The sequence below is a fragment of the Heptranchias perlo genome, chromosome 30 (assembly GCF_035084215.1).
Source record: "Heptranchias perlo isolate sHepPer1 chromosome 30, sHepPer1.hap1, whole genome shotgun sequence".
Classification (NCBI taxonomy): Eukaryota; Metazoa; Chordata; class Chondrichthyes; order Hexanchiformes; family Hexanchidae; genus Heptranchias; species Heptranchias perlo.
The window spans coordinates 1,906,067-1,929,839 of NC_090354.1; the positions used below are offsets into that span (position 1 = coordinate 1,906,067).

A 23,773-nucleotide genomic window follows, 5' to 3' on the forward strand; every position below is an offset into this window, starting at 1 on the left:
CGTTGGTTTTGATTGGCAGACCCTTTAGAAAGTTCCCCCTTTACTTCCCTGTGCAAAAAACATTCAGGTCAGTTCTCAGCTTCTGAAGGAGGGCAAAATCTCCCGAAATCCTCCCGATTACATATTTCTTGTCCCAAACTGCAACACCCCAAGGTTTATCCCCCATTTTTCTAAGGCTATTCCCTTCCCTCCAGGTGTGGACTCCTTTAGTAGTCTATGATACCACGGGGTCTGGCCTCTCTCTGGTCCTGTGTCCAAGGGACCACTCTTGCGTGTGAACCTAGATGGTGCACATTGGAAACTATTGCTTTGCAGGAGGCATCGCGACAGAGTCTCATCCTGTTCTTATCTAATGCCCAGCCAGACATGAATTCTGGAAGCAATCACTGGATACTGACCAGAAGCAGGAACCCTTGTCTGATTTTCTTTCCCTCCTCACTGTTTCATTGGCATTGAGCGCAGGGAATAGCACCTCAACTATTCTGGTTGATATCATCCAACTCAAAGCAGACCAGGGATCGAGTCTGGCCCTCCCTGCCTGTATGGCAGAGAGCCTCAGGACTGCAGTTTAATAGCACTGCTAACAAAATGGAGTGGACTCACTGGAGGCCATTTTGTAGCGCTGCCATTTCTCACGATGATGGCATTAGTGGGAAGAGTCTGGGGAATGAATGCTCCACGTTCTGGCCGCCCAACTAAAGGGGGTACGGGTTTCACAGAGGAACTTTGTTAAAAAAAATTATGGATGGATTTTAACCCTGCCCGCTTGGGGGTAAGCAGTTAAAATCCTCCAGGTTGCTTACCCTCTGATGTCCCGCCCAAATCCTGTGGTTTCCTATTTTTACTGGTGGGGTCCTTCTTTAAATATGCAGATCAGGGTCCGATCACATCATTAGTTTGCAGGTGACACTAAGTTAGAATCATAGAATCTTACAGGCAGAAGGAGGCCATTCGGCCCATCGTGCCTGTGCCGGCTCTTTGAAAGAGCTGTCCAATTAGTCCCACTCCCCCTGCTCTTTCCCCAGAGCCCTGCAAATTTTCCCTTTTCAAGAATAAGTTTAATTCCCTTTTAAAAGTTATTGCTGAATCTGCTTCCACCATCCTTTCAGGCAGTGAATTCCAGGTCGTAACAACTCGCTGCGTAAAATAAATTCTCCTTACCTCCCCTCTGGTTCTTTTGCTAATTATCTTAAATCTGTGTCCTCTGGTTACCGACCCTCCTGCCAGTGGAAACAGTTTCTCCTTATTTACTCTATCAAAATCCCTCATAATTTTTGAACACCTCTATTAAATCTCCCCTCAACCTTCTCTGCTCTGAGGAGAACAATCCCGGCTTCTCCAGTCTCTCCACATAACTGAGGTCCCTCATCCCTGGTACCATTCTAGTAAATCTCCTTTGCACCCTCTCCAAGGCCTTGACATCCTTCCTAAAGTGCGGTGCCCAGAATTGGACACAATACTCCAGCTGAGGCCTAACCAACGATTTATAGAGACTTTAGCATAACCTCCTTGCTTAGGAGGAACTGTAAGTGGTGTAGATGGGATCAGAGGACATTGATAGATTGAGTGTGTGGGAGAACTGCGGCAGATGGAGTTTGATGTGGGGAAGTGTGAGGTCATCCACTCTGCATCCAAGAAAGACAAATCGGAAGATTTTCTTAATGGCAAGAGACTAGGAGCTGTGGCAGAGCAAAGGGATTTGGATGTGTATAAATCACTGAAAGCAAGTGCCTAGGTACAAAAAGTAATCCAAAAGGCTAAAGGAATGTTGGCCTTTAACTCAAGTTATGCTTCAGTTGTACAGAGCCTTGGCCAGATCCCATCTGGAGAGACTGCGGTCAGTTCCAGGCACTGCACCTCAGGAAGGACATATTGGCCTTGGAGTGGGTGCAATGCAGATTCACCAGAATGAGGGATAATTTATGAGGACAGGTTGCATAAACAACAACAACTTGCATTTATATAGTGCCTTCAACGTAGTGAAACGCCCCAAGGCTCTTCACTGGACTGTTATCAAACAAAATTTACCGAACCACATAAGGAGATATTGGGACTGGAGTCCAAAGGCTTGGTCAAAGAGGTAGGTTTTAAGCAGTCTTAAAGGAGGAGAGAGGCGGAGAGGCCAAGAAGTTTAGGGAGGGAATTCCACAGTTTAGAGCCTAGGCAGCTGAAGGCACGGCCGCCAATGGTGGGGTGATAAAAATCGGAGATGCGCAAGAGACCAGAATTAGAGGAGCGCAGAGATCTCGGAGGGTTGTTGGGCTGGCGGAGGTTACAGAGATAGGGAGGGGCGAGGCCACAGAGGGATTTGAAAACATGGATGAGAATTTTAAAATCGAGGTGTTGCTGGACCAGGAGCCAATGTAGGTCAGCGAGCACAGGGGGTGATGGGTGAACGGGACTTGGTGTGAGTTAGGATACGGGCAGCAGAGTTTTGTATAAGCTCAAATTTCCGGTCCACTTCCTGCCTGTTCTGTGTGGAGTGAGCCAGCAGCCTGTTAGACGAGCTGGTTAAAAATTCTCATTCTGCAGTGGGCAGGAAAATTAAGTTGCCACATGGTTTCCCGCCAGAAAGAGAGAAGGAAGGAAAGACCTGCATTTCTACAGCACCTTTCACCATCTCAGAACCTCCCAAAGCGCTTTACAGCCAATGAAATACTTTTGAATTGTAATGGAGGAAAAGCAGCAGCAAGATCCCACAAACAGCAACGTGATAATGACCAGATCATCTGTTTTTTAGTGATGTTGGTTGAGGGATAATTATTGGCCAGAAAAAATGTCTTCAAAGTGGTGCCATGAAATCTTTTACATTTGCCGAGAGGGTTTAACATCTCATCCAAAAAGACAGCATCGCAGGAAGTGCAGTGCTGCCTCAGGACTGCACGCCTAGATTTTGTGCTAGAATTCTCTGGAGTGGGACTTGAACCCACAATCTTCATGAAATCAATGGCACAAGTGATACCCACTGAGTCAAACAAAACTTCAATCGGGAAGGACGGGGATTGGAGGGAGAGATCATGGGCCATGGAGGACATCAGAAGGTGGCGGGGGGGAGTGGGTGGAGGACACCAAGTTAACAATTGAGATGTGGCTGCATCCCAGCATCTTCAATCCTGGAGCAAACTCCTCCTTTGACAGGCATGTACAAAGAATTCTGAAAACAATAATTCTTCACCACAGGAACAGGTTTCTAATGTTTACCAAACCACTTCCTGGACCATGTTGCACAAAAACAGTGCGACACCTGTCGAGCAGAATTGAAGCCGTGCCAGGATTATCTGAGCAAAGTGTCTTTTAGAACCTCTCAAATATCTTTCCCTTGGATTTTTTTCAAATATTTTCGCTGATTCCTGAAGACAGCGACTCTTGGCTGGTTTGACTGTTACTGCTGCACGTCCAACCTGGCAATCTTCATGTGTGAGTCTAGACAGTAAGTGTCGGCAGACTATTCGACCTTGGAGGGTATATTGGCCCGGCCAATCGTGTTCTGGCCAGACAGTCACTCCCTGCACTGTCTGACTGGAGTCACTGGAGAGAAATCAGGAGAGGCTGATATCCCTCCCCCGTTTCCAGCCCAGGGGCAACCACAGCTAATGGTAGACACCCAACTGCTCCCCTCGCTGAAATCAGCTGACTGATCACAGACGGGAGCTTCAACTTCTGCCCCTCCTGATCTGTGGACTGAGTGCTGCACCACTGCTTCCAGCCTCTTTCACCTGTTAATGTCGCATGGTGCTGCACAAGGGGATTGGGGAACACGCGACAGAAAAGAGAGGGAATTAGGGAAGGTGACTGAAAGCACGGTCGGAGAGGTAGGTTTAAGGGCAGAGGAGTTTAGGAAGAAGATGGCATTGTGCGGAGGTGATGGAGCAGGTCGAAGGAGAGGGGCACAGAGTAGACAAGAGGCAGAAAAGCAGATGGTAAAGAAAGACTTTCATTTATATAGCGCCTTTCACCACCTCAGGACGTCCCAAAGCGCTTTACAGCCAATGAGGTACTTCTGAAGTTTAGTCACTGTTGTAATGAAGGAAATGAGGCAGCCAATTTGCCCACAGCAAGATCCCACACACAGCAATGTGATAATGGATAATATATTTTAATGATGTTGGTTGAGGGATAAATATTGTCCAGGACTTCGGGGGGAACTCCCCTGCTCTTCTGCGAATAGTGGCCATGGGATCTTTTACATCCACCTGAGAGGGTAGACGGGGCCTTGGTTTAACGTCTCATCCAAAAGACAGCACAGCACTCCCCTGACTCACCCACACAGGTCTCTGGAGTGGGGCTTGAACCTATAACCTTCATGACTCAGAGGCAAAGAGGTGCTCCCCACTGAGCCAGTGCTGCAACTCAATCACAGCCCTGTTGGAACGAAGGTGATTGTATAAGCAGGGTGGACTGGTCATCACAGGGCCCAGTGGAGGGACCTCTCCACAGATGCTTTAACAGCCTTTGAACTTTTAGACACAAGAGACAGAGCTACAGGTGACATTATCTGGGAGAGAGGTCCGTGGGCTGGGGGAAGCAGGAAGCAAAGGTTCACCTTTCGCATTCTGTGCCGACTGAGAGGAAATTCAGCTGCTGCTCTTGTTCCTGCCGTAGATGAGATGAGGCAGAGCGTTTGAGCAGCTGAAACTCTGGCCTGATTTTGACCTGGAGCCGGGAAGAGAGCAGGTTTGTAGATTTTCACGCGGGAAACCCGGCAGTGAGGTGAGTGCTTCGGAATCTGCAATTGAAGGCAATTATTTTTGCTTCTGGGTTTCTTGCGCGACAGTCAGTCAGATTGGCAGGCTGCCGGGCGGGAAGGACGGGGATTGGAGAGGAGGGAGGGAGAGATCATGGGCCATGGAGGACATCGGGAGGTGGCGGGGGGGAGTGGGTGGAGGACACCAAGTTAACAATTGAGATGTGGCTGCATCCCAGCATCTTCTGTAGGTCTGCCACTGTGTTTTATTTGTTCAAGCTTTGGCATCTTGCTGATCCTCAGCATTACTTACAGGTTTACTGTGAATAAATAGTTAAATTTCCTTTAATACACAAGCCAAGGAACTTTCTGTGTTTCGAAGCAGATCAGCCCTAACCAAGGAAGGAGAGGTTTGTTATCTTCCACTTCTTTTAACACCTAAACACGGGATAACAATGAAGGCATTTGGTTAATAACAAAAGAACAGTTGATTTTTTACTCAGAACTGTCCTCATCCATTCTCTCATCTCCACATCTCTGATAAACTTAGTGCAGAGAACCAAATAAGCACCATTATTGTGACCTGTGTTTATGTGCGAACGTAGACCGCAAAGATTTTTGGGCAAAATTCTATTATCATTTCATTTGTACGCATAAATTACAAACGTCCGTGTTCTTATAGAAATGCCTCGATTTCTACACCTTGTTTTACCTTTGTGCATTAATAATTTATAAATAGTGTGTTGAGCTCCTTGTTTTTTTGTCTTAAGCAGTGGGCTGTAGGGCAGTGGGCTGTAGGGCAGTGGGGCAGTGGGCTGTAGGGCAGTGGGGCAGTGGGCTGTGGGGCAGTGGGGCAGTGGGCTGTAGGGCAGTGGGGCAGTGGGCTGTAGGGCAGTGGGGCAGTGGGCTGTAGGGCAGTGGGCAGTAGGGCAGTGGGGCTGTAGGGCAGTGGGCTGTAGGGCAGTGGGGCTGTAGGGCAGTGGACTGTAGGGCAGTGGGCTGTAGGGCAGTGGCAGTGGGCTGTAGGGCAGTGGGCTGTAGGGCAGTAGGGCTGATACTGTGACATCAGACACCCCTTATATAGACACAGAGGCTCAAGCTTTGTTCTGTCTGAGGTGCTCAGCACTCCCAATTCTGGGGGAAACACTCCTGCTCCTCCTGGCTCACAAGCAGTGCAATAAAGGCACTTACCTCGTGATCCAGCCCTTCTCACCTCCTTTTCACTGGCGAGAGTCACGAGCCCCGGGAAACCCGCGCTGGAGGTGTTAAATTTAAAGTGGTAAATTCAATTTAAAAACACCTACTTGGTGTCTCACAAGTAGGTGTTTTTAAATTGAATTTACCACTTTAAATTTAACACCTCCAGCGCAGGACATTAATCGCTGTGATAACTACCCGCCCACCTGGACTAATTAAGGTCCCGACTGTACTGGGGGTCACTCGCACGCATCCAAATGGACCTCCGTTAAACCCGCTCCAAAAATCAAATATTTTAACTACCCACCCATTCTTGGGGGTTAAAATTCCCCCCCTACGTCCAAAGGTTCAGTGGATAAGAGGCTCACAATTTAATCAGGAAGAATTAACTTCCCTTTTGTTATTTTTGATAGTGAAATATTCCTGTATTGCCTGCAACCATTCAGCTTATTCTGTGGCTGCGTAAATCAGTGCAATTCACCGAGGAACAGCTCCTCATCTTTCGATCAGACACTTAACAGTCTTACACAGGAACATAGGAACAGGAGTCGGCCATTCAGCCCCTCGAGCCTGCTCCGCCATTTGATAAGATCATGGCTGATCTGTGATCTAACTCCATATGCCTGCCTTTGGCCCATATCCCTTAATACCTTTGGTTGCCAAAAAGCTATCTATCTCAGATTTAAATTTAGCAATTGAGCTAGTATCAATTGCCGTTTGCGGAAGAGAGTTCCAAACTTCTACCACCCTTTGTGTGTAGAAATGTTTTCTAATCTCGCTCCTGAAAGGTCTGGCTCTAATTTTTAGACTCTGCCCCCTAGTCCGAGAATCCCCAACCAGCAAAATAGTTTCTCTCTATCCACCCTATCTGTTCCCCTTAATATCTTATAAACTTCGATCAGATCACCCCTTAACCTTCGAAACTCGAGAGAATACAACCCCAATTTGTGTAATCTCTCCTCGTAACTTAACCCTTGAAGTCTGGGTATCATTCTAGTAAACCTACACTGCACTCCCTCCAAGGCCAATATGTCCTTCCGAAGGTGCGGTGCCCAGAACTGCTCACAGTACTCCAGGTGTGGTCTAACCAGGGTTTTGTATAGCTGCAGCATAACTTCTGCCCCCTTGTACTCTAGTCCTCCAGATATAAAGGCCAGCATTCCATTAGCCTTCTTGGTTATTTTCTGCACCTGTTCATGACACTTCAATGATCTATGTACCTGAACCCCTAAGTCCCTTTGGACATCCACTGTTTTTAACTTTTTACCATTTAGAAAGTACCCTGTTCTATCCTTTTTTGGTCCAAAGTGGATGACCTCACATTTGTCTACATTGAATTCCATTTGCCACAGTTTTGCCCATTCACCTAATCTATCAATATCGCTTTGTAATTTTATGTTTTCGTCTACACTGCTTACAATGCCACCAATCTTTGTGTCATCGGCAAACTTAGATATGAGACTTTCTATGCCTTCATCTAAGTCGTTAATAAATATTGTGAATAATTGAGGCCCCAAGACAGATCCCTGCGGGACTCCACTAGTCACATCCTGCCAATGTGAGTACCTTCCCATTATCCCTACTCTCTGTCACCTTTCGCTCAGCCAATTTCCTAACCAAGTCCGTACTATTCCCTCGATTCCGTGGGCTTCTATCTTAGCTAACAGTCTCTTATGTGGGACTTTATCAAATGCCTTCTGGAAGTCCATATAAATAACATCCATTGACATTCCCCTGTCCACTACTTTAGTCACCTCTTCAAAAAATTCAATCAGGTTTGTCAGGCACGACCTACCTTTCACAAATCCATGCTGGCTCTCTCTGATTAACTGAAAATTCTCGAGGTGTTCAGTCACCCTATCCTTAATTATAGACTCCAGCAATTTCCCCACAACAGATGTTAGGCTAACTGGTCTATAATTCCCCGGTTTCCCTCTCTCTCCTTTCTTAAAAAGCGGAGTGACATGTGCAATTTTCCAATCTAGAGGGACGGTTCCTGAATCTAGAGAACTTTGAAAGATTATAGTTCGGGCATCCGCAATGTGCTCACCTACTTCCTTTAAAACCCTGGAATGGAAACCATCTGGTCTTGGGGATTTGTTACTCTTTAGTGCTATTATTTTCTTCATTACTGTTGCTTTACTTATGTTAATTTTATCAAGTCCCTGTCCCCGATTCAATATTAGTTTTCTTGGGATTTCCGGCATGCTATCCTCTTTTTCTACTGTAAATACTGACACAAAGTAATCGTTCAACATGTCCGCCATTTCCCCATTGTCAATGACAATATCCCCACTTTCAGTTTTTAAGGGGCCAACACTGCTCCTGACCACCCTCTTTTTCCTAATATAACTATAAAAGTTCTTCGTATTGGTTTTGATATCCCTTGCAAGTTTCTTTTCATACTCTCTTTTTGTAGCTCTTACTATCTGTAAGTCTTCCTGCCTCAACATTGATTTCAATAACTTCAGATAATAACCACTGCTCCCATTCTCTCAGACAGCAGGGGCCAGTGATGCTTCTGCTGTTGCCATTTACACCTCCTCTGGACCCATCTTTTGTGTCTTTACTTGTCCCATTCTCACCCTCATGCCTCGCACCATCATCCCTTTTGTCATTTAATCACTCCTGCCCCTCCACCCTATCACAGACCTTCCCTTTTGTTCTTTCCTGCCCTCCCCTCTTTTTCCCAGTTCTGCACTTGCTTAAAAATTGTTAAATCTCTATAACTTATTCCATTTCTGACGAAAGCTCATTGACCTGAAACATTGGGCTCGATGTTACCAGGGCTGCAGGTTCGCGGCGGGGGGGCTATTGGGCGCGTGGGTAACGCGCCCGGTGAAATCAGTCTGCCCCCCGCGCGATCGCAGCCTAATTGGATCCACTTACCTGGTCTTCCGGGTTCCCCGCTGCTGATCTGCGCGTCGGGCGGGCTGCGCATGCGCAGTAAGGTCTGTCAGCTGGAGGAGCTCTATTTAAAGGGGCAGTCCTCCACTGACTGATGCTGCAAGAAATAGAAAAAATTACAGCATGGAGCAGCCCAGGGGGAAGGCTGCTCCCAGTTTAATGATGCCTCACTCCAGGTATCAATACATGGGGTGAGGAGGAGGGGGAGGACAGAGATCTTCCCCCTGGCAGGCGGGAGGAAGCGGCCTGCCTCTGCCACCAGGAAGGCCTGGCTCGAGGTGGCAGAGGGGGTCACCTGCGCCACCAACATATCGCCCACCTGCATACAGTGCAGGAGGCGCTCCAATGACCTAAGTAGGTCAGCCACAGTGAGTACACTTACTCATTCCCCTACACTCCGTCTGCCACATCACCGCCCCCACCCCACATCTCCTTCTGCACTGCCAACGCTACTCTGTCACATCACCCCTCATACCCACTCAAACCTCATCCTCATCTTACCTGCACTTACTCACCTCGCCAGTACTCATCCCGCCACTACCACTCAACCCAATCCTCATACAATCTCATGGCTCGATCTCATACTCACCCTCTCGTGCATCTCTTTCACAGTCAGCCTCACTCAACGTGCCACTACCTGTGCTGCAGCCACAGGACATGCATCACATATGTGCAGTAGGCAGCGTAAGGCAAACGTGTCGTGAGCATGAAGGGGATGCACAAGGGTGTTTGAGGGTTTGTCATGGTTTTTACTTATATTGAATTTCTGACCAACTCACATTACATATTATATTGTCACCACTACTGCCATGTCTTTGCGAATCTTGTCTGGTTTGTGCAATAATGCCCTTTCCGGAGGATCACTATGAAGACCCACAACTGATGACACCCATTGTGTCACTGCAGAGTGGGTGTAGGTGTATTTGCAGGGCTCTTTTGTGCAGACGACTGAGAGACGTCGGCGATGTCCCCGGTGGCACCCTGGAAGGATGCGGAGGAGAAGTTGTTGAGGGCAGTGGTGACTTTGACAGCGACAGGTAAGAAGATGGTGCTCGGGCCAGCCGGGAGCAGCTCAGCATGAAGGAGGCTGCAGATGTCCACGGCTACATGTCGAGTGACTCTGAGCCTCCGTGTGCACTGCTGCTCAGAGAGGTCCAGGAAGCTGAGCCTTGGTCTGTGGAACCTGTGGCGAGGGTAGTGCCCTCTGCGACGCATCTCTCTCTGCGGTTGCCCTCCCTCCTGCTGTGCAGGTGGATGTGTCACAGCACTGTGTTGTGGAGCTCTCCACGTGTCAGAGGTGGACGGCGTGGACGGCAAGGCTGGTGAGGCTGGTGATGCTGTTCGCTCTCTGAGGAGGTCATGACTGCAGCTACAGCGGCCCCCATCCGGAAGATGTACATCTGAGGGGGTCCGCAAGGTAGGTACATGTCTCTGGACCCCGGGGTAAGTGTACAAGTTGGTGAATTTTCTTGTCAGGAGGAGGGTGGTGGAGGCCAAACTTTGTCCCAAGTGACAGTGGCCTCCTGCAATGAGTGAGGGTCTCCCCCACACCTGTCAAATGGACCTTTGCAGCTGCCACAGGCTGATGACTGCAACAGGTCCATTTCAACTGGGAGTGTTTCCCACAGTGTGGGAAACAGTCCCAGTTGTTTCTAAAATCCCACCCCTCCCGACATATTCCCTTAATCAGGTCTGTTAATGACCTGAAATACCAAGGTAAGTACTGTTAAGTGGCCCCCTGCCGGCTTTAATTGCCTGCGGGAGTCCCACATGCGGGGGCTGTGCGCGCATGCCGGCGCGTCTGTGGGGAACCCGGAAGTGGGCGGGTTGGAGCCGGGCTCCAAACCCGCTCCGGAGTTCCCTGATTTTTGGAGCCCCCCCGCCAGGAACGCACCCGATAGCGGGTGCTAAAATAGAGCCCATTAAGTCTGTTTCTCTCTCCACAGACGCTGTCTGACCCGCTGAGTGTTTCCAGCTTTTTCTGTTTCTATTTCAGATTTCCAGCATCTGCAGTATTTTGCTTTTATTTCAATTCACCGACACCAGCTGTTGCCAGCTGTGAGTGACATGTTTGCTTATTCAGTGCCGGTGAGGAGGATGTTGAGGGAGTTTTGTGCTGTTGGTTTTTGATTCACTTCACCCTGGTTTAAGATTTCCCGCTGCGCAGCCCAGCTCTCAGTTCACAATCTCTCTCGCACCAGCAGCACTTGTTAGCAGAGTTTCAATAAACACTTGTTGTTTATTTCTGGCGAGTTCTGCGCACAAGTGCAGGGGAACGGAATGCTGTCTATTCTGGACACCGTGCCCATGTCAGACACGGCCAGGCCAGGGTCAGCAGGCTTAGACGCAGAACTATTTGGCCCAGTGATGTGCCCACTCTGTAGCCTCAAACTGCCCCTTTCTGTGCAAGTGTGATTTCCAGTCCCCACAGCAGCCATCCTGAGGCCCTGGATATTGAGCTGAATTTAGGTTGCTTTGTGCTGTGAGCCATCTCCACCAACAACAACTTGCATTTACATAGCGCCTTTCACGTAATAAAACCTCCCAAGGATCTTCACAGGAGCGATTATCAAACTTTGACATCGAGTCCCATGAGTTATTAGGACAGGTGACCAAAAGCTTGGTCAAAGAGTTACGTTTTAAGAAGTGTCTTAAAGGAGGAGAGAGAGGCGGAGAGGTTTAGGGAGGGAATTCCAGAGCTTAGGGCCCAGGCAGCTGAAGGCACGGCCGCCAATGGTGGAGCGATGGAAATCGGGGGATGGACAAGAGGCCAGAATTGGAGGAGCGCAGAGATCTCGGAGGGTTGCGGGGCTGGAGGAGGTTACAGAGATAGGGAGGGGGCGAGGGCCATGGAGGGATTTGAAAACAAGGATGAGAATTTTAAAATCGAGGCGTTCCCGGACCGGGAGCCAATGTAGGTCATCGAGCACAGGGGGTGATGGGTGAACGGGACCTGGTGCGAGTTAGGATACGGGCAGCAGAGTTTTGGATGAGCTCAGGTTAACAGAATTAGATTGTAATTACTCCAAACCTCATCTCATTTGGGACAGAGGTAGTGTCCCATTTTCCAGCCCCATCCCCTAGTTTGAGGGGAATCTGGTTGTGGAGCCCCACGAGGGTTCAGTCTTGATACTCAGTCAGACTGGCCCACAGACTCCAGACACTTCTATTCAATTTGAAGATGAGATAAGACAAAATTGTGTCTGTAGGGAGGAACTCGAAACATTACAAATCAGGACAATCGTTTCCACAAAAGGAGACTTTATTAGATGCTCAGAAATTCAGAAAATGTAAAATCATTAACAGTTGCGATTATTCAGTTTGATTTTCTCTATTGTAAAAGGACTTTTTTTTGGAAAAGCAAAGAGCAAAGTGTTTAACTGTCTAATCGTCGACCTCAATCTCCTCCATACGCTGAGACACCAGTTGTCCATTCACCCGGTCTTCCACCATTGTCACCACTCTCCTCTTTGTCGTGGTGACAGGCACTTTAAAAAAAAAATGTTAACCAGTGGATTAATTGGATGATTATTCAGTGGGTTCATTAATCTGTAGTTGTTAAAGTCAAGTTTGTGTCTTTACGATTCTGGCCACACCAGGGTTCCCAACTCTTGAATGGACGTATTCCTGGAGGTTTCATCAAATGACCTCCCACCTTCAACTAAGCCCTGCCCCCACGCTCCTGCCATTGGTCACCTAACACGTCCATCCTCGCAAGGTCCCGCACCAATCAGAATGCAAGCAGTCTCTTCATTACCTGATTGGATGATTCTTGACCATCAGTCAAACAGCCTTTTTATCCCAACACCAATATTTTTTATAAAAGGGCAGTGGGAGCAGATTAAATAGTAACTTTCAAAAGGGAATTGGATAAATACTTGAAGGGGAAAAATTTACAGGGCTGTGGGGAAAGAGCAGGGGGAGTGGGACTAATTTGATAGTTCTTTCAAAGAGCTGGCAGAGTTATGATGGGCCAAATGGCCTCCTGTGTTGTACCTACTCTGATTGAACATTTATTATTTCATTCATTCTAAGAAAATGAAGAAAATCGCACACTTTTTTTTAAAAAATCCCTATGATTTTTCTCCCGGGTTTTTGCTCATAGCAGTGTCCTGGAAATTAATCTTTAATTCCTGGAGACTCCAGGGCAATCCTGGGCCACACTCCAGCCAGCAACCTGTGCCCTGCGCGACAAGCTGAAAGCTCACAGCCTCTTAAAGACAGAATGTAACAGTAGCCACTGAGGTGACCGTCTATCCCATTGTCTCCACTCGTGCTCTGGTTCAGGGACAAAACCATCTGGTGATTGGTGATTCCAGCGGTAGTGCCGTGTTGTAAATGGTGTAATAAAGGGACGCACCAAGGAAAGAGCGTCTGTGGGCCTCACCCTAGCGTTAGCCCGACACGCGTAAAGGTTCCATTTACTGCTTTATATTTTGCTGCAATGATCAGATTAAATAAGAACCTTGACATGCAGGTATTTTGGTTGAGTTAATATTCACTACACTAGGTGTCAGTCTATTCTATGCCTGTATATAGCAGCACCACAAGTCTCGGCCAGAATGGAGATGATTGATGGGGGAATTACCCAATCACCCCTGGAGGCTGCACCGCTGTAAGTGATTGGGATTGATTTTACGCACAGAATTTGTATTATGTAACAATCCTCCACTCAATGCATTTTTCTGGAGAAATAATCCTGCTTTTATCGGGAGAGGCTGATGTAGTTTCGGTCATGAGTTCTGTTTCTGTCACAATTTCAAAATCATGAGGGGTCTAGACAGAGTCGATAGAGAGAAACTGTTCCCATTGGCAGAAGGGTCGAGAACCAGAGGACACAGATTTAAAATAATTGGCAAAAGAACCAAAGGTGACATGAAGAAAAACTTTTTTAATGCATCGAGTGGTTATGATCTGGAATGCACTGCTTGAAAGGGCGGCGGAGGCAGATTCAATCATGACATTCAAAAGGGAATTGGATAAATACCGAAAGGGAAAAAATTTGCAGGGTTACGGAGAAAGGGCAGGGGAGTGGGACTAGCTGGATTGCTCTTGCAGAGAGCCAGCACAGGCTCGATGGGCCGAATAGCCTCCTTCTGTGCAGTAACCAGTCTATGATTCTGTTTGCTGTAGTGCGCTGTTTAAATAGACTTTGTTTGCCTTAAAATAGACTGTAAGTCCCACCCCACCTCCAACTCATTGGCTGACACAATGGTGTCAGTGGACACTCTGATATTCTATTTCATCAACCAATAAAACCTCGCCTCTTAATTCCTGCTCAGGAAAGATACAGAATACAATTCTACCCTTGACCCACACCTCATTTTCCCCTCCACCCCTTTCCTGAACTTGCTGACTCAGTAGGATACCAAGGGCTGGCAACCCATCAGCACTCAGAGTGGCCATTATCCACGTGTGAGCTTAGACAGTCAGTGTTGGCTGGCTATTCAACTGTGGGGGACTTCACGGGTGAGCCTAATGCTCTCCTGAGCAACAGTGGATGTCCAAAGGGACCTAGGGGTTCAGGTACATAGATCACTGAAGTGTCATGAACAGGTGCAGAAAATAAATAATAAGGCTAATGGAATGCTGGCCTTTATATCTAGAGGACTAGAGTACAAGGGGGCAGAAGTTATGCTGCAGCTATACAAAACCCTGGTTAGACCGCACCTGGAGTACTGTGAGCAGTTCTGGGCACCGCACCTTCGGAAGGACATATTGGCTTTGGAGGGAGTGCAGCGTAGGTTTACTAGAATGATACCCGGACTTCAAGGGTTAAGTTACGAGGAGAGATTACACAAATTGGGGTTGTATTCTCTGGAGTTTTGAAGGTTAAGGGGTGATCTGATCGAAGTTTATAAGATATTATGGGGAACGGATAGGGTGGATAGAGAAAAACTATTTCTGCTGGTTGGGGATTTTAGGAGTAGGGGGCACAGTCTAAAAATTAGAGCCAGACCTTTCAGGAGCGAGATTAGAAAACATTTCTACACATAAAGGGTTGTAGAAGTTTGGAACTCTCTTCCGCAAACGGCAACTGATACTAGCTCAATTGCTAAATTTAAATCTGAGATAGATAGCTTTTTGGCAATCAAAGGTATTAAGGGATATGGGCCAAAGGCAGGTATATGGAGTTAGATCACAGATCAGCCATGACCTTATCAAATGGCGGAGCAGGCACGAGGGGCTGAATGGCCGACTCCTGTTCCTATGTTCCTTTGTTTCCTATTCACACACAGGCACACCTTCAAATGTAGCTCACCGGAAAGTGATCAGGATTAGGGACCCTGTCTAATTTTTGTCTCCCTACCATTAGGCATTGAGATAGATTGTAGCAGCCTACAATCTCCTCCTGGGATCAGCCCTTCCCGTTGTGTGTGACTCAGTACCACACCAGGCAGTGAAGTTATCAACTGAGGTGTTTGGGGATTGCTGGCTGTCTCCGCCTCTACCAGTCAACACGACGCTAACTGCCCTATCTACAAGCTCTACCTGTACATAATTCTTCATGTTGTGTGTGAGTTTGTGATGCAGTCAATCAGATTGAAAGTAACGTCCAACTCACCCTTGACCTCCTCCTTGACTGTAATTTGCTTTATGTCTTTTGTTGTTTGTGTTATTTGGCTCCTGGAAAAAAGAGTAAACAGTAAAACATCCAAAAACCTGGTCCAGCAAGAAAATCGAGAGAGTCGGGACTGAGTGTACAGAAAGAAAGATTTACATTTCTATCGTGCCTTTTATGATCTCAGGACGTCCCAAAGCACTTTGTACCGAGCTCTGATTAGTTTCCCATTAAGATCATATGGTCGTGTAGTGATTGTGTCACTGGACTAATAATCCAGAGAATGTGATTTAAATCCCACCCTGGGCAGTTTGAGAATTTGAATTTAGTTTTTAAAATCTGGAAATAAAAGGCTGGTCTCAGCCGAGATTATGGGCTCAAGTCTCTTTGTGACTCAGAGGCGAGACTGCTCGCACTGACCCAAGGCTGACACCTGAATTATTCAATCATTTGAATTAAGCAAGATAAATAACACAGCAAAGTGGGAATTTAGTGCTAAACAAAATCAGAATTGTCAGAACTAAACTAGAACATCACTCAGAATCTGTAGGATCTGTGCAGGGAATGGAGAAACACTTTATTGGTCATTCGGTTACTTTCTTACCCCTGTCCTTCTCCTTCCAACAGGCGACGGTATGTGGCGATTTCCATCTCCAGCCTACATTTAATATTCAGGAGATCAGAGTACTCGTTGACATGGTGCTGGATTTTAGACCGGATGTCCACCAGCTCCGTCTCCAGGTTACTGACGGTGGCCTGGAGTCTGTTCCGCTCATCAGCGTAGCGAAGTTCAGTCTCCCGAAGAGTTCCCTCCAGAGACGATAGCTGCATAGAGAGAGTGACTGGTCAGACCAAGAACCCAGTGACGCTACAGAGCTGGGGTGAGGTTGCTTCTGTCCTGTGCTGTACTCACCAGGCTGAGCTGGGACTGCATCTCCATCTCCAGACCCTGTAAGGTTTGCCTCAGCTGGCTGATCTCTGACTTTTCTGCATTAAGAGCCTCAATGTTGACAACAACTTCTTTCTGCATAATCAGGCACTGCAACAGATAAAACTCATTTTTAGCGAACAAAGTCTTCATTAAACCCTCTAACACTCCATCCATCTGGGGTCTGAACAGTCAAGGATTAACATTTGTCGTTTACACTATTTTGGGGAATGAAAGATTAGCCTACTTGGTTCTGGACAATATCAGGGCAGCCAAAGAGCCAAGTTATCCCAGCATGCATTTAAAATAGAACCATGGTAAACTGTTTTATTTATATAATGCTACTGTATCTCATTCAGTTAAAGGGGCCTTTTACCTTTTACTGCTCCTTTAATTGACAGCAATCACATGAAAGGAGTTCAATTGGCAAGCAAGAGGCTCCACAGGTCCAATCACTGCAGAAAAGCAGCCACTAAGCCAATAGAACGCTGAGCAATGGAGTCAAAACAGTGGAGCAGAGGACGGAGGGAGCCATGCTCTGTGTCCTGCTAGGACCGCACCTCGAGTGCTGCAGTCCGGTCACCCGAGATATGTGAAAGACGTTCGAGCCCAGAAGGGAGCTCAGAGAAAAGCTGCAAGACCCAATCCCAAGAGGCTGAGGAATAAATTATGCGGAAAGACTGGAGAAATTTGGATTTTTCAACCTTGAAAAGAAGAAACTGAGAGGTCATGTTAGAGATTTAAAATAGAAAAGGTCATTCTGAAACACTGCTTCATGACCAGTGACACTGGGTCGATGTCAGGAAGTTCAGGGTTCAGAATGTTACATTTCTGGGTCAGATAGTGGGGCTAAAACCATGGAATCATTTAAGAAACACTTGGATGCCTGGGTTTGAGGGAGGAGGGGAATCGGAGAGACTTTCTGGATGAATATGATGAAATGAGCCAAATGAGGCTCTTCAGTTGTACTTATCTTGTGATCCTTAAAATTTGATTTTCTGAACTTAAGTCCAGGTTCGTTCTATTTTTAGCTATTCCTTTGGGGTTTTGTTGAATATATTCAAGGCTGAGAGCGATAGATTTTTGGACTCTAGGGGAATCAAGGGATATGGGGATCAAGCAGGAAAGTGGAGTTGAGGTTGAAGATCAGCCATGATCTGATTGATGGTGGAGCAGGCTAGAGGGGCCGAATGGCCTACTCCTGCTCCTATTTCTCATGTTCTTATGAATTACACTGAGCTGTCCGTCCCTGTGAATTACAATCCGTAACAATTCACTTCCATCCGCCCTTGCCTCACCCACAATGCACAGTACAGCGCACTCTCAGTTTATATAATAGGGGATATCAGTGATAGCAACAAAGAAAGACTTGCATTTATATAGCGTCTTTCACAACCTCAGGATGTCCCAAAGTGCTTCATAGCCAATGAAGTACTTTTGAAGTGTGGTCACTGTTGTAATATTGGGAAACGCAGCAGCCAATTTACACACAGCAAGATCCCACAAATAGCAATGAGATAATGACCAGATAATCTGTTTTGGTTGAGGGATAAATAATGACCAGGACACCATGGAGAACTCCCCTGTTCTTCTTCGAATAGTACCGTGGGATCTTTTACGTCCACCTGAGAGGGCAGATGAGGCCTCTGCTTAACGTCTCACCTGAAAGACGGCACTTCCGACACTGCAGCACTCCCTCCATACTACACTGGGAGTGTCAGCCTGGATTATGGGCTCAAGTCTCTGGAGTGGGTCTTTGAACCCATGATCTTCTGACTCAAAGGCGAGAGTGCTCCCACTGAGCCACGGCTGACACCTTATAACAGAGTGACAGTGCTGTGATCACACTGTAAACTCACGGATTCCCCATTCCCCCCATTACCTGCTGCTTGTACCATTCTTCCACTTCACTCTGGTTCTTCTTGACCATATCTTCGTACTGTTTCCGAACCTCTGCCAGAACCGTAACCAAATCAATCGAGTCTGTAGACTGGATATCCACAGAGACTGTGCCACTCATCTGAGACCGCAGTGACTTCAGCTCCTATGGAGAGAACGTTCAGTTAGTCCTTACACCCACTCGTAAAAGTAAACTCAACTCGGAAGTAATGATTTGTCGAAAAGAAGTGCATTTTCTATTTTTCCCTGCTGCTTACATCCTCGTGGTTTTTCCTGATGTAGATCAGCTCTTCCTTTAGACCCTCGATCTGTGTCTCCAGCTGACTCTTGTCCAGGGTCATGTCATCCAGCATTGTACGCAGTCCGTTGATGTCTCTCTCTACAGACATTCTGATCCCCAACTCAGATTCAAATCTATGAGACAGAGAAAGGGCAAAAATGTTTCTTATTCCTTGCAGTCTGCTGCTGAAGTTGTGTTAAAAAGTGATTCCTGGGCTGGTTTCAGTTGCCTGTGAGGGTCGAAGAGGAATTTTCCAGGTTTCCTCCCCACCCCCCACCTTGTTATTGACCCTGGGTTTTTCTGTTATTTTGCCTCTCTCAGGAGATTATACATCTGTGGGGGGTGGGGGGATGTTTAGTCACAATGCCCCAGGTATGGTGAGTTAGCCTTTTCCTGCCCGTCATTTTTATATGTTGGAATGTGACTGGCTCGCTGCAGAGTTGGATCGAGTGACATGTACAAGATCGGAGCCATCCTCTAATGCAGGAGTCACCAGTACAGGGCCATCGAGCTCCAGTCCGCACACCTTGACATTATCCAGGTGAGACCTGATCTTATCAGTGTGGATTCTGAGTGACAACGTCAGGCTCCTAGATTGAGCAAACCTGCTCTGCTTTCCATTTCCACCAACTGCTCCCTCCCCAGTGCCTCAGTTGTTCTCTGTATCTCCTGAATGTCTTTCATTTCCCTCATTATGCCTCCTGACCCCTCATGTTAATATCAGCTCAGCCACGTCTTGTCTTCCATTTAAAAACTTTGCAGCTTATTCTGCTTCCTCATGCACGTATATATCTGTGTACCCATTGTGTGTGCATGTTAAAGGGAAGATAGGGACATGAGGGAGAAAGGAATGGAAGAAAATGTCAATAGGGTGAGATGAAGTAGGGAGGAGGAGGCTCGTGTGGAGCATAAACACCGGGATAGACCTGTTTCTGTGCTGTAAATTATACTATATATGTGTGCGTGTCTATTTTATGTGTGCGTGTATGCTGACATACACTGTCTGGACTCACACATGATGAATAGGCCCTCAGGTGAGGGAGGTACTTGAGCTCATGAAACTCTACCCAAGCCAAAGGCCACAATTTCAGGAGAAAACAGGGCAGAACCAATATTAGAATTGATCATGTAAATCTTGTGTACTCATCATAGACCCTGTGAATCTGATGGCACCAGAGAGGCTGAGCTCAATCCTGGATTTATACCATGACTTCCGTGTCACTGCAAAGTGCAAACTGCTTTGTACCGCTGCAAACCTGGTGGTTTAATGGCACCTTTAAGCACCAAAATTACCCATTTTGTATTGTGCCCTAGCTGCATTTAACCTATCACCAACTGCAAAACATCACGACCAGAACAGTGAGAATCAGAATGAGTGTTGATTGATGCTGTGATGGACAGGTGCAGATCAGATTATGAACAACACACACACGCCAGTTCAGCTCTGTTACTCTCTAGATCAGATAGTATATACTCACTGTCACTCTGGATCGGGTAGTATACTCACTGTCACTCTTTGGATTGGGAGTATACTCACTGTCACTCTGGGTCGGGTAGTATACTCACTGTCACTCTTTGGATCAGGTAGTATACTCACTGTCACTCTTTGGATCAGGTAGTATACTCACTGTCACTCTTTGGATCGGGTAGTATACTCACTGTCACTCTTTGGATCGGGTAGTATACTCACTGTCACTCTTTGGATCGGGTAGTATACTCACTGTCACTCTGGATCGGGTAGTATACTCACTGTCACTCTGGATCGGGTAGTATACTCACTGTCACTCTTTGGATCAGGAGTATACTCACTGTCACTCTTTGGATCGGGTAGTATACTCACTGTCACTCTTTGGATCGGCTAGTATACTCACTGTCACTCTTTGGATCAGGAGTATACTCACTGCCACTCTTTGGATCGGGTAGTATACTCACTGTCACTCTTTGGATCGGGTAGTATACTCACTGTCACTCTTTGGATTGGGTAGTATACTCACTGTCACTCTTTGGATCAGGAGTATACTCACTGTCACTCTTTGGATCAGCTAGTATACTCACTGTCACTCTTTGGATTGGGAGTATACTCACTGTCACTCTTTGGATCAGGAGTATACTCACTGTCACTCTTTGGATCGGGGAGTATACTCACTGTCACTCTTTGGATCGGGAGTATACTCACTGTCACTCTTTGGATTGGGTAGTATGCTCACTGTCACTCTTTGGATTGGGTAGTATACTCACTGTCACTCTTTGGATTGGGAGTATACTCACTGTCACTCTTTGGATCAGGAGTATACTCACTGTCACTCTTTGGATTGGGTAGTATACTCACTGTCACTCTTTGGATTGGGTAGTATACTCACTGTCACTCTTTGGATTGGGTAGTATACTCATTGTCACTCTTTGGATTGGGTAGTATACTCACTGTCACTCTTTGGATTGGGAGTATACTCATTGTCACTCTTTGGATTGGGTAGTATACTCACTGTCACTCTTTGGATTGGGTAGTATACTCACTGTCACTCTTTGGATTGGGTAGTATGCTCACTGTCACTCTTTGGATCGGGAGTATACTCACTGTCACTCTTTGGATCGGCTAGTATACTCACTGTCACTCTTTGGATTGGGAGTATACTCACTGTCACTCTTTGGATTGGGTAGTATACTCACTGTCACTCTTTGGATCGGGAGTATACTCACTGTCACTCTTTGGATTGGGTAGTATGCTCACTGTCACTCTTTGGATTGGGTAGTATACTCACTGTCACTCTTTGGATTGGGAGTATACTCACTGTCACTCTTTGGATCAGGAGTATACTCACTGTCACTCTTTGGATTGGGTAGTATACTCACTGTCACTCTTTGGATTGGGTAGTATACTCACTGTCACTCTTTGGATTGGGTAGTATACTCACTGTCACTCTTTGGATTGGGTAGTATACTCACTGTCACTCTTTGGATTGGGAGTATACTCACTGTCACTCTTTGGATTGGGTAGTATACTCACTGTCACTCTTTGGATTGGGTAGTATACTCACTGTCACTCTTTGGATTGGGTAGTATACTCACTGTCACTCTTTGGATTGGGTAGTATGCTCACTGTCACTCTTTGGATCGGGAGTATACTCACTGTCACTCTTTGGATCGGCTAGTATACTCACTGTCACTCTTTGGATTGGGAGTATACTCACTGTCACTCTTTGGATTGGGTAGTATACTCACTGTCACTCTTTGGATCGGGTAGTATACTCACTGTCACTCTTTGGATCGGCTAGTATACTCACTGTCACTCTTTGGATCAGGAGTATACTCACTGTCAATCTTTGGATCGGGTGCTATACTCACTGTCACTCTTTGGATTGGGTAGTATATTCACTGTTACATAGGCTGCCAGCAGCAAAACAAAGAATGAAACAATTGAAAATCTGTGTTTAACTTATTGCAACGGCTGTGGATTAACCAAATTTACTGTCATAAAACACCATCGAAAGGCACAATGGCCATCTGTTCCCTGTGGCTTCAAGACAGGCAGGACAGATCAGATAAAGGACCCAGATCGAGCCCAGAGGGAAGCTGAGCTGATGTTGGATCCAAGAAGGAAGTTAAGTTCTAAACACGTTTGTTTTTCTGAAAGCACTGATCATGGCCTTTAGTGTCGATAGAGTCCACCCGAGATTTATTGAGTGTGTGTCTGGGCAAGAGGGAAATAACAGGACACATTCTAACTCAACCGTTGCAATACTAAAATGTATCCGAATCTGAAGATTATTTATTGAGCCCAGTATTAACGATTCAGCAGGGGGAGGAATGGAGCAGACACAGGAAAAAGCTGAAGGTAGATGAGGAGGGAGACAAGTGGGCAGCACAGGTGAGGCAGAGAGTCGCCGACTGCCATCAGCTCCCCCACATTACACAGCTACTGACATTTATTATTTAAAGACTCACTTGACTTTGAAGTCGTCTGCAGCAAGTTTGGAATTATCCATCTGCAGCATCAGCCTGGAATTGTCGGTGATTAGACCATAAATCTGTGGGAAAAAACAGGAGATTAACGATGGTTTCTGACAGTGAATGAGAAGGATGGACCTTACAGTAACACCACCCACTGTCCAACCTTCGCCACTGCCTTCAGTTCACACTGAAACCATAACCCTAGGGCACTCCGACATTTCATTTGCATCCCCTGCACTGCCACCTCTGGTCCATTCCACCTCTCCCTCCCCCGGTCCACTGCACCTCTCCCTCTGGTCCATTGCACCGCTCCCTCCCCGGTCTCCCACCCTCTCTCCCCGGTCTCCCACCCTCTCTCCCCGGTCTCCCCCCCCCTCCCTCCCTCCCTCCCTCCTCCACTGCACCTCTCCCATTCCTGGGTGGCCTTCAACCATTGATGCCCCGATACTCTCCCCAGATCCCTCGCTTTGTTACATCTCTCCCCAACTTCAAAAACCTCCTCAAAAGTCACCACTTGAGCTCCACTTTATCTCATCCTCCATCTCCTGGCCGGTGGAGATTTCCTCCTCCTCCCTCCTCCCTCCTCCATCATTGCAGAAGTTGTTGCCCAGAGCGCCGGGCAGAATTCCCACCCAATGGTCCAGCATCTCTCTGATACCCTGCGGGAACTTGTCTCTCGCCTCCCTCCCTCCCTCCCCGTGTACCTGGTCCCGGAGGTCGCCAATGGTGACCCAGTAGGGAGTGAGGTCTCTGCTGATGACAGAGTTCTTCTCGTAGAACTGCCGGATCTCCAGCTCCAGGCTGGAGTTGGAGGTCTCCAGGGCGCGGACCTTGTCCAGGTAAGTGGCCAGACGGTCATTGAGGTTCTGCATCGTCTGCTTCTCGTTCTGAGCGGCCGACCCTGAGCTGAAGCTTCCCGCAGCGGCCAAGGAAATTCCTCCCCCCTTTCCGAAGCCCCCGCCGCCCCGCAGGCTGACGGAGGAGACCCGGGACATCTCGCTCCTTCCCTCTCCATGGAGGCTGGCCGCCCGGTAGCCGCCGCCGGCCCGCTGCTGTTTGAAGGACGCGCTGGTCCCGGGGACCGAGGACCAAAGGCTGGAGGATGAGCGGAAAGACATGGTGCTGGGAGCGGAGGGACCGAGCTGCTGGAGCCCGCAGCCTGGCTCAGCTTTATAGCCCATCCCGCCCCTCCTCTCCCACCCATTGGCCCGCAGTCTGGGCACAGGCACATCTGGACTTGTTATCAGATCCCTGCCAGAGGCTCCCTTCACACCTTGACATTTAGAATGGGCTCCTCGCCCTGAACACACCCTCGTCCTGTCCCACGGTGATTTATTCTTTGCACTTTTTGATCCAAGGGTTGCAGAA

The 23,773-nt window shown here is 47.4% G+C and overlaps 1 protein-coding gene across 1 annotated transcript; it reads right to left on the bottom strand.

Moving 5' to 3' along the window:
* Positions 1–12,032: 12,032 nt before the first annotated feature.
* On the bottom strand, positions 12,033–23,560 carry LOC137300233 (keratin, type I cytoskeletal 19-like). The gene is made up of 8 exons (XM_067969334.1): positions 23,110–23,560; positions 22,400–22,482; positions 18,435–18,591; positions 18,161–18,322; positions 16,264–16,389; positions 15,955–16,175; positions 15,354–15,415; positions 12,033–12,276 (listed from the first exon to the last, which is right to left on the bottom strand). The coding sequence occupies exons 1-8, from the start codon at positions 23,521–23,523 to the stop codon at positions 12,173–12,175; spliced, it is 1,329 nt and encodes a 442-aa protein (XP_067825435.1). The 5' UTR covers positions 23,524–23,560; the 3' UTR covers positions 12,033–12,172.
* Positions 23,561–23,773: the final 213 nt, after the last annotated feature.

Bases quoted from the DNA above. Each gene is read 5' to 3' on its own strand.
- LOC137300233 (XM_067969334.1), bottom strand. From the start codon at position 23,523: ATGTCTTTCCGCTCATCCTCCAGCCTTTGGTCCTCGGTCCCCGGGACC. The intron at 15,416-15,954 runs GTAAGAAAGTAA...TCTTTTTTCCAG, and splicing joins TTGGAAGGAGAAGGACAGGG to GAGCCAAATAACACAAACAA. The intron at 12,277-15,353 runs GTGAGTTGGACG...TTTTTTTTAAAG, and splicing joins AGTCAAGGAGGAGGTCAAGG to TGCCTGTCACCACGACAAAG.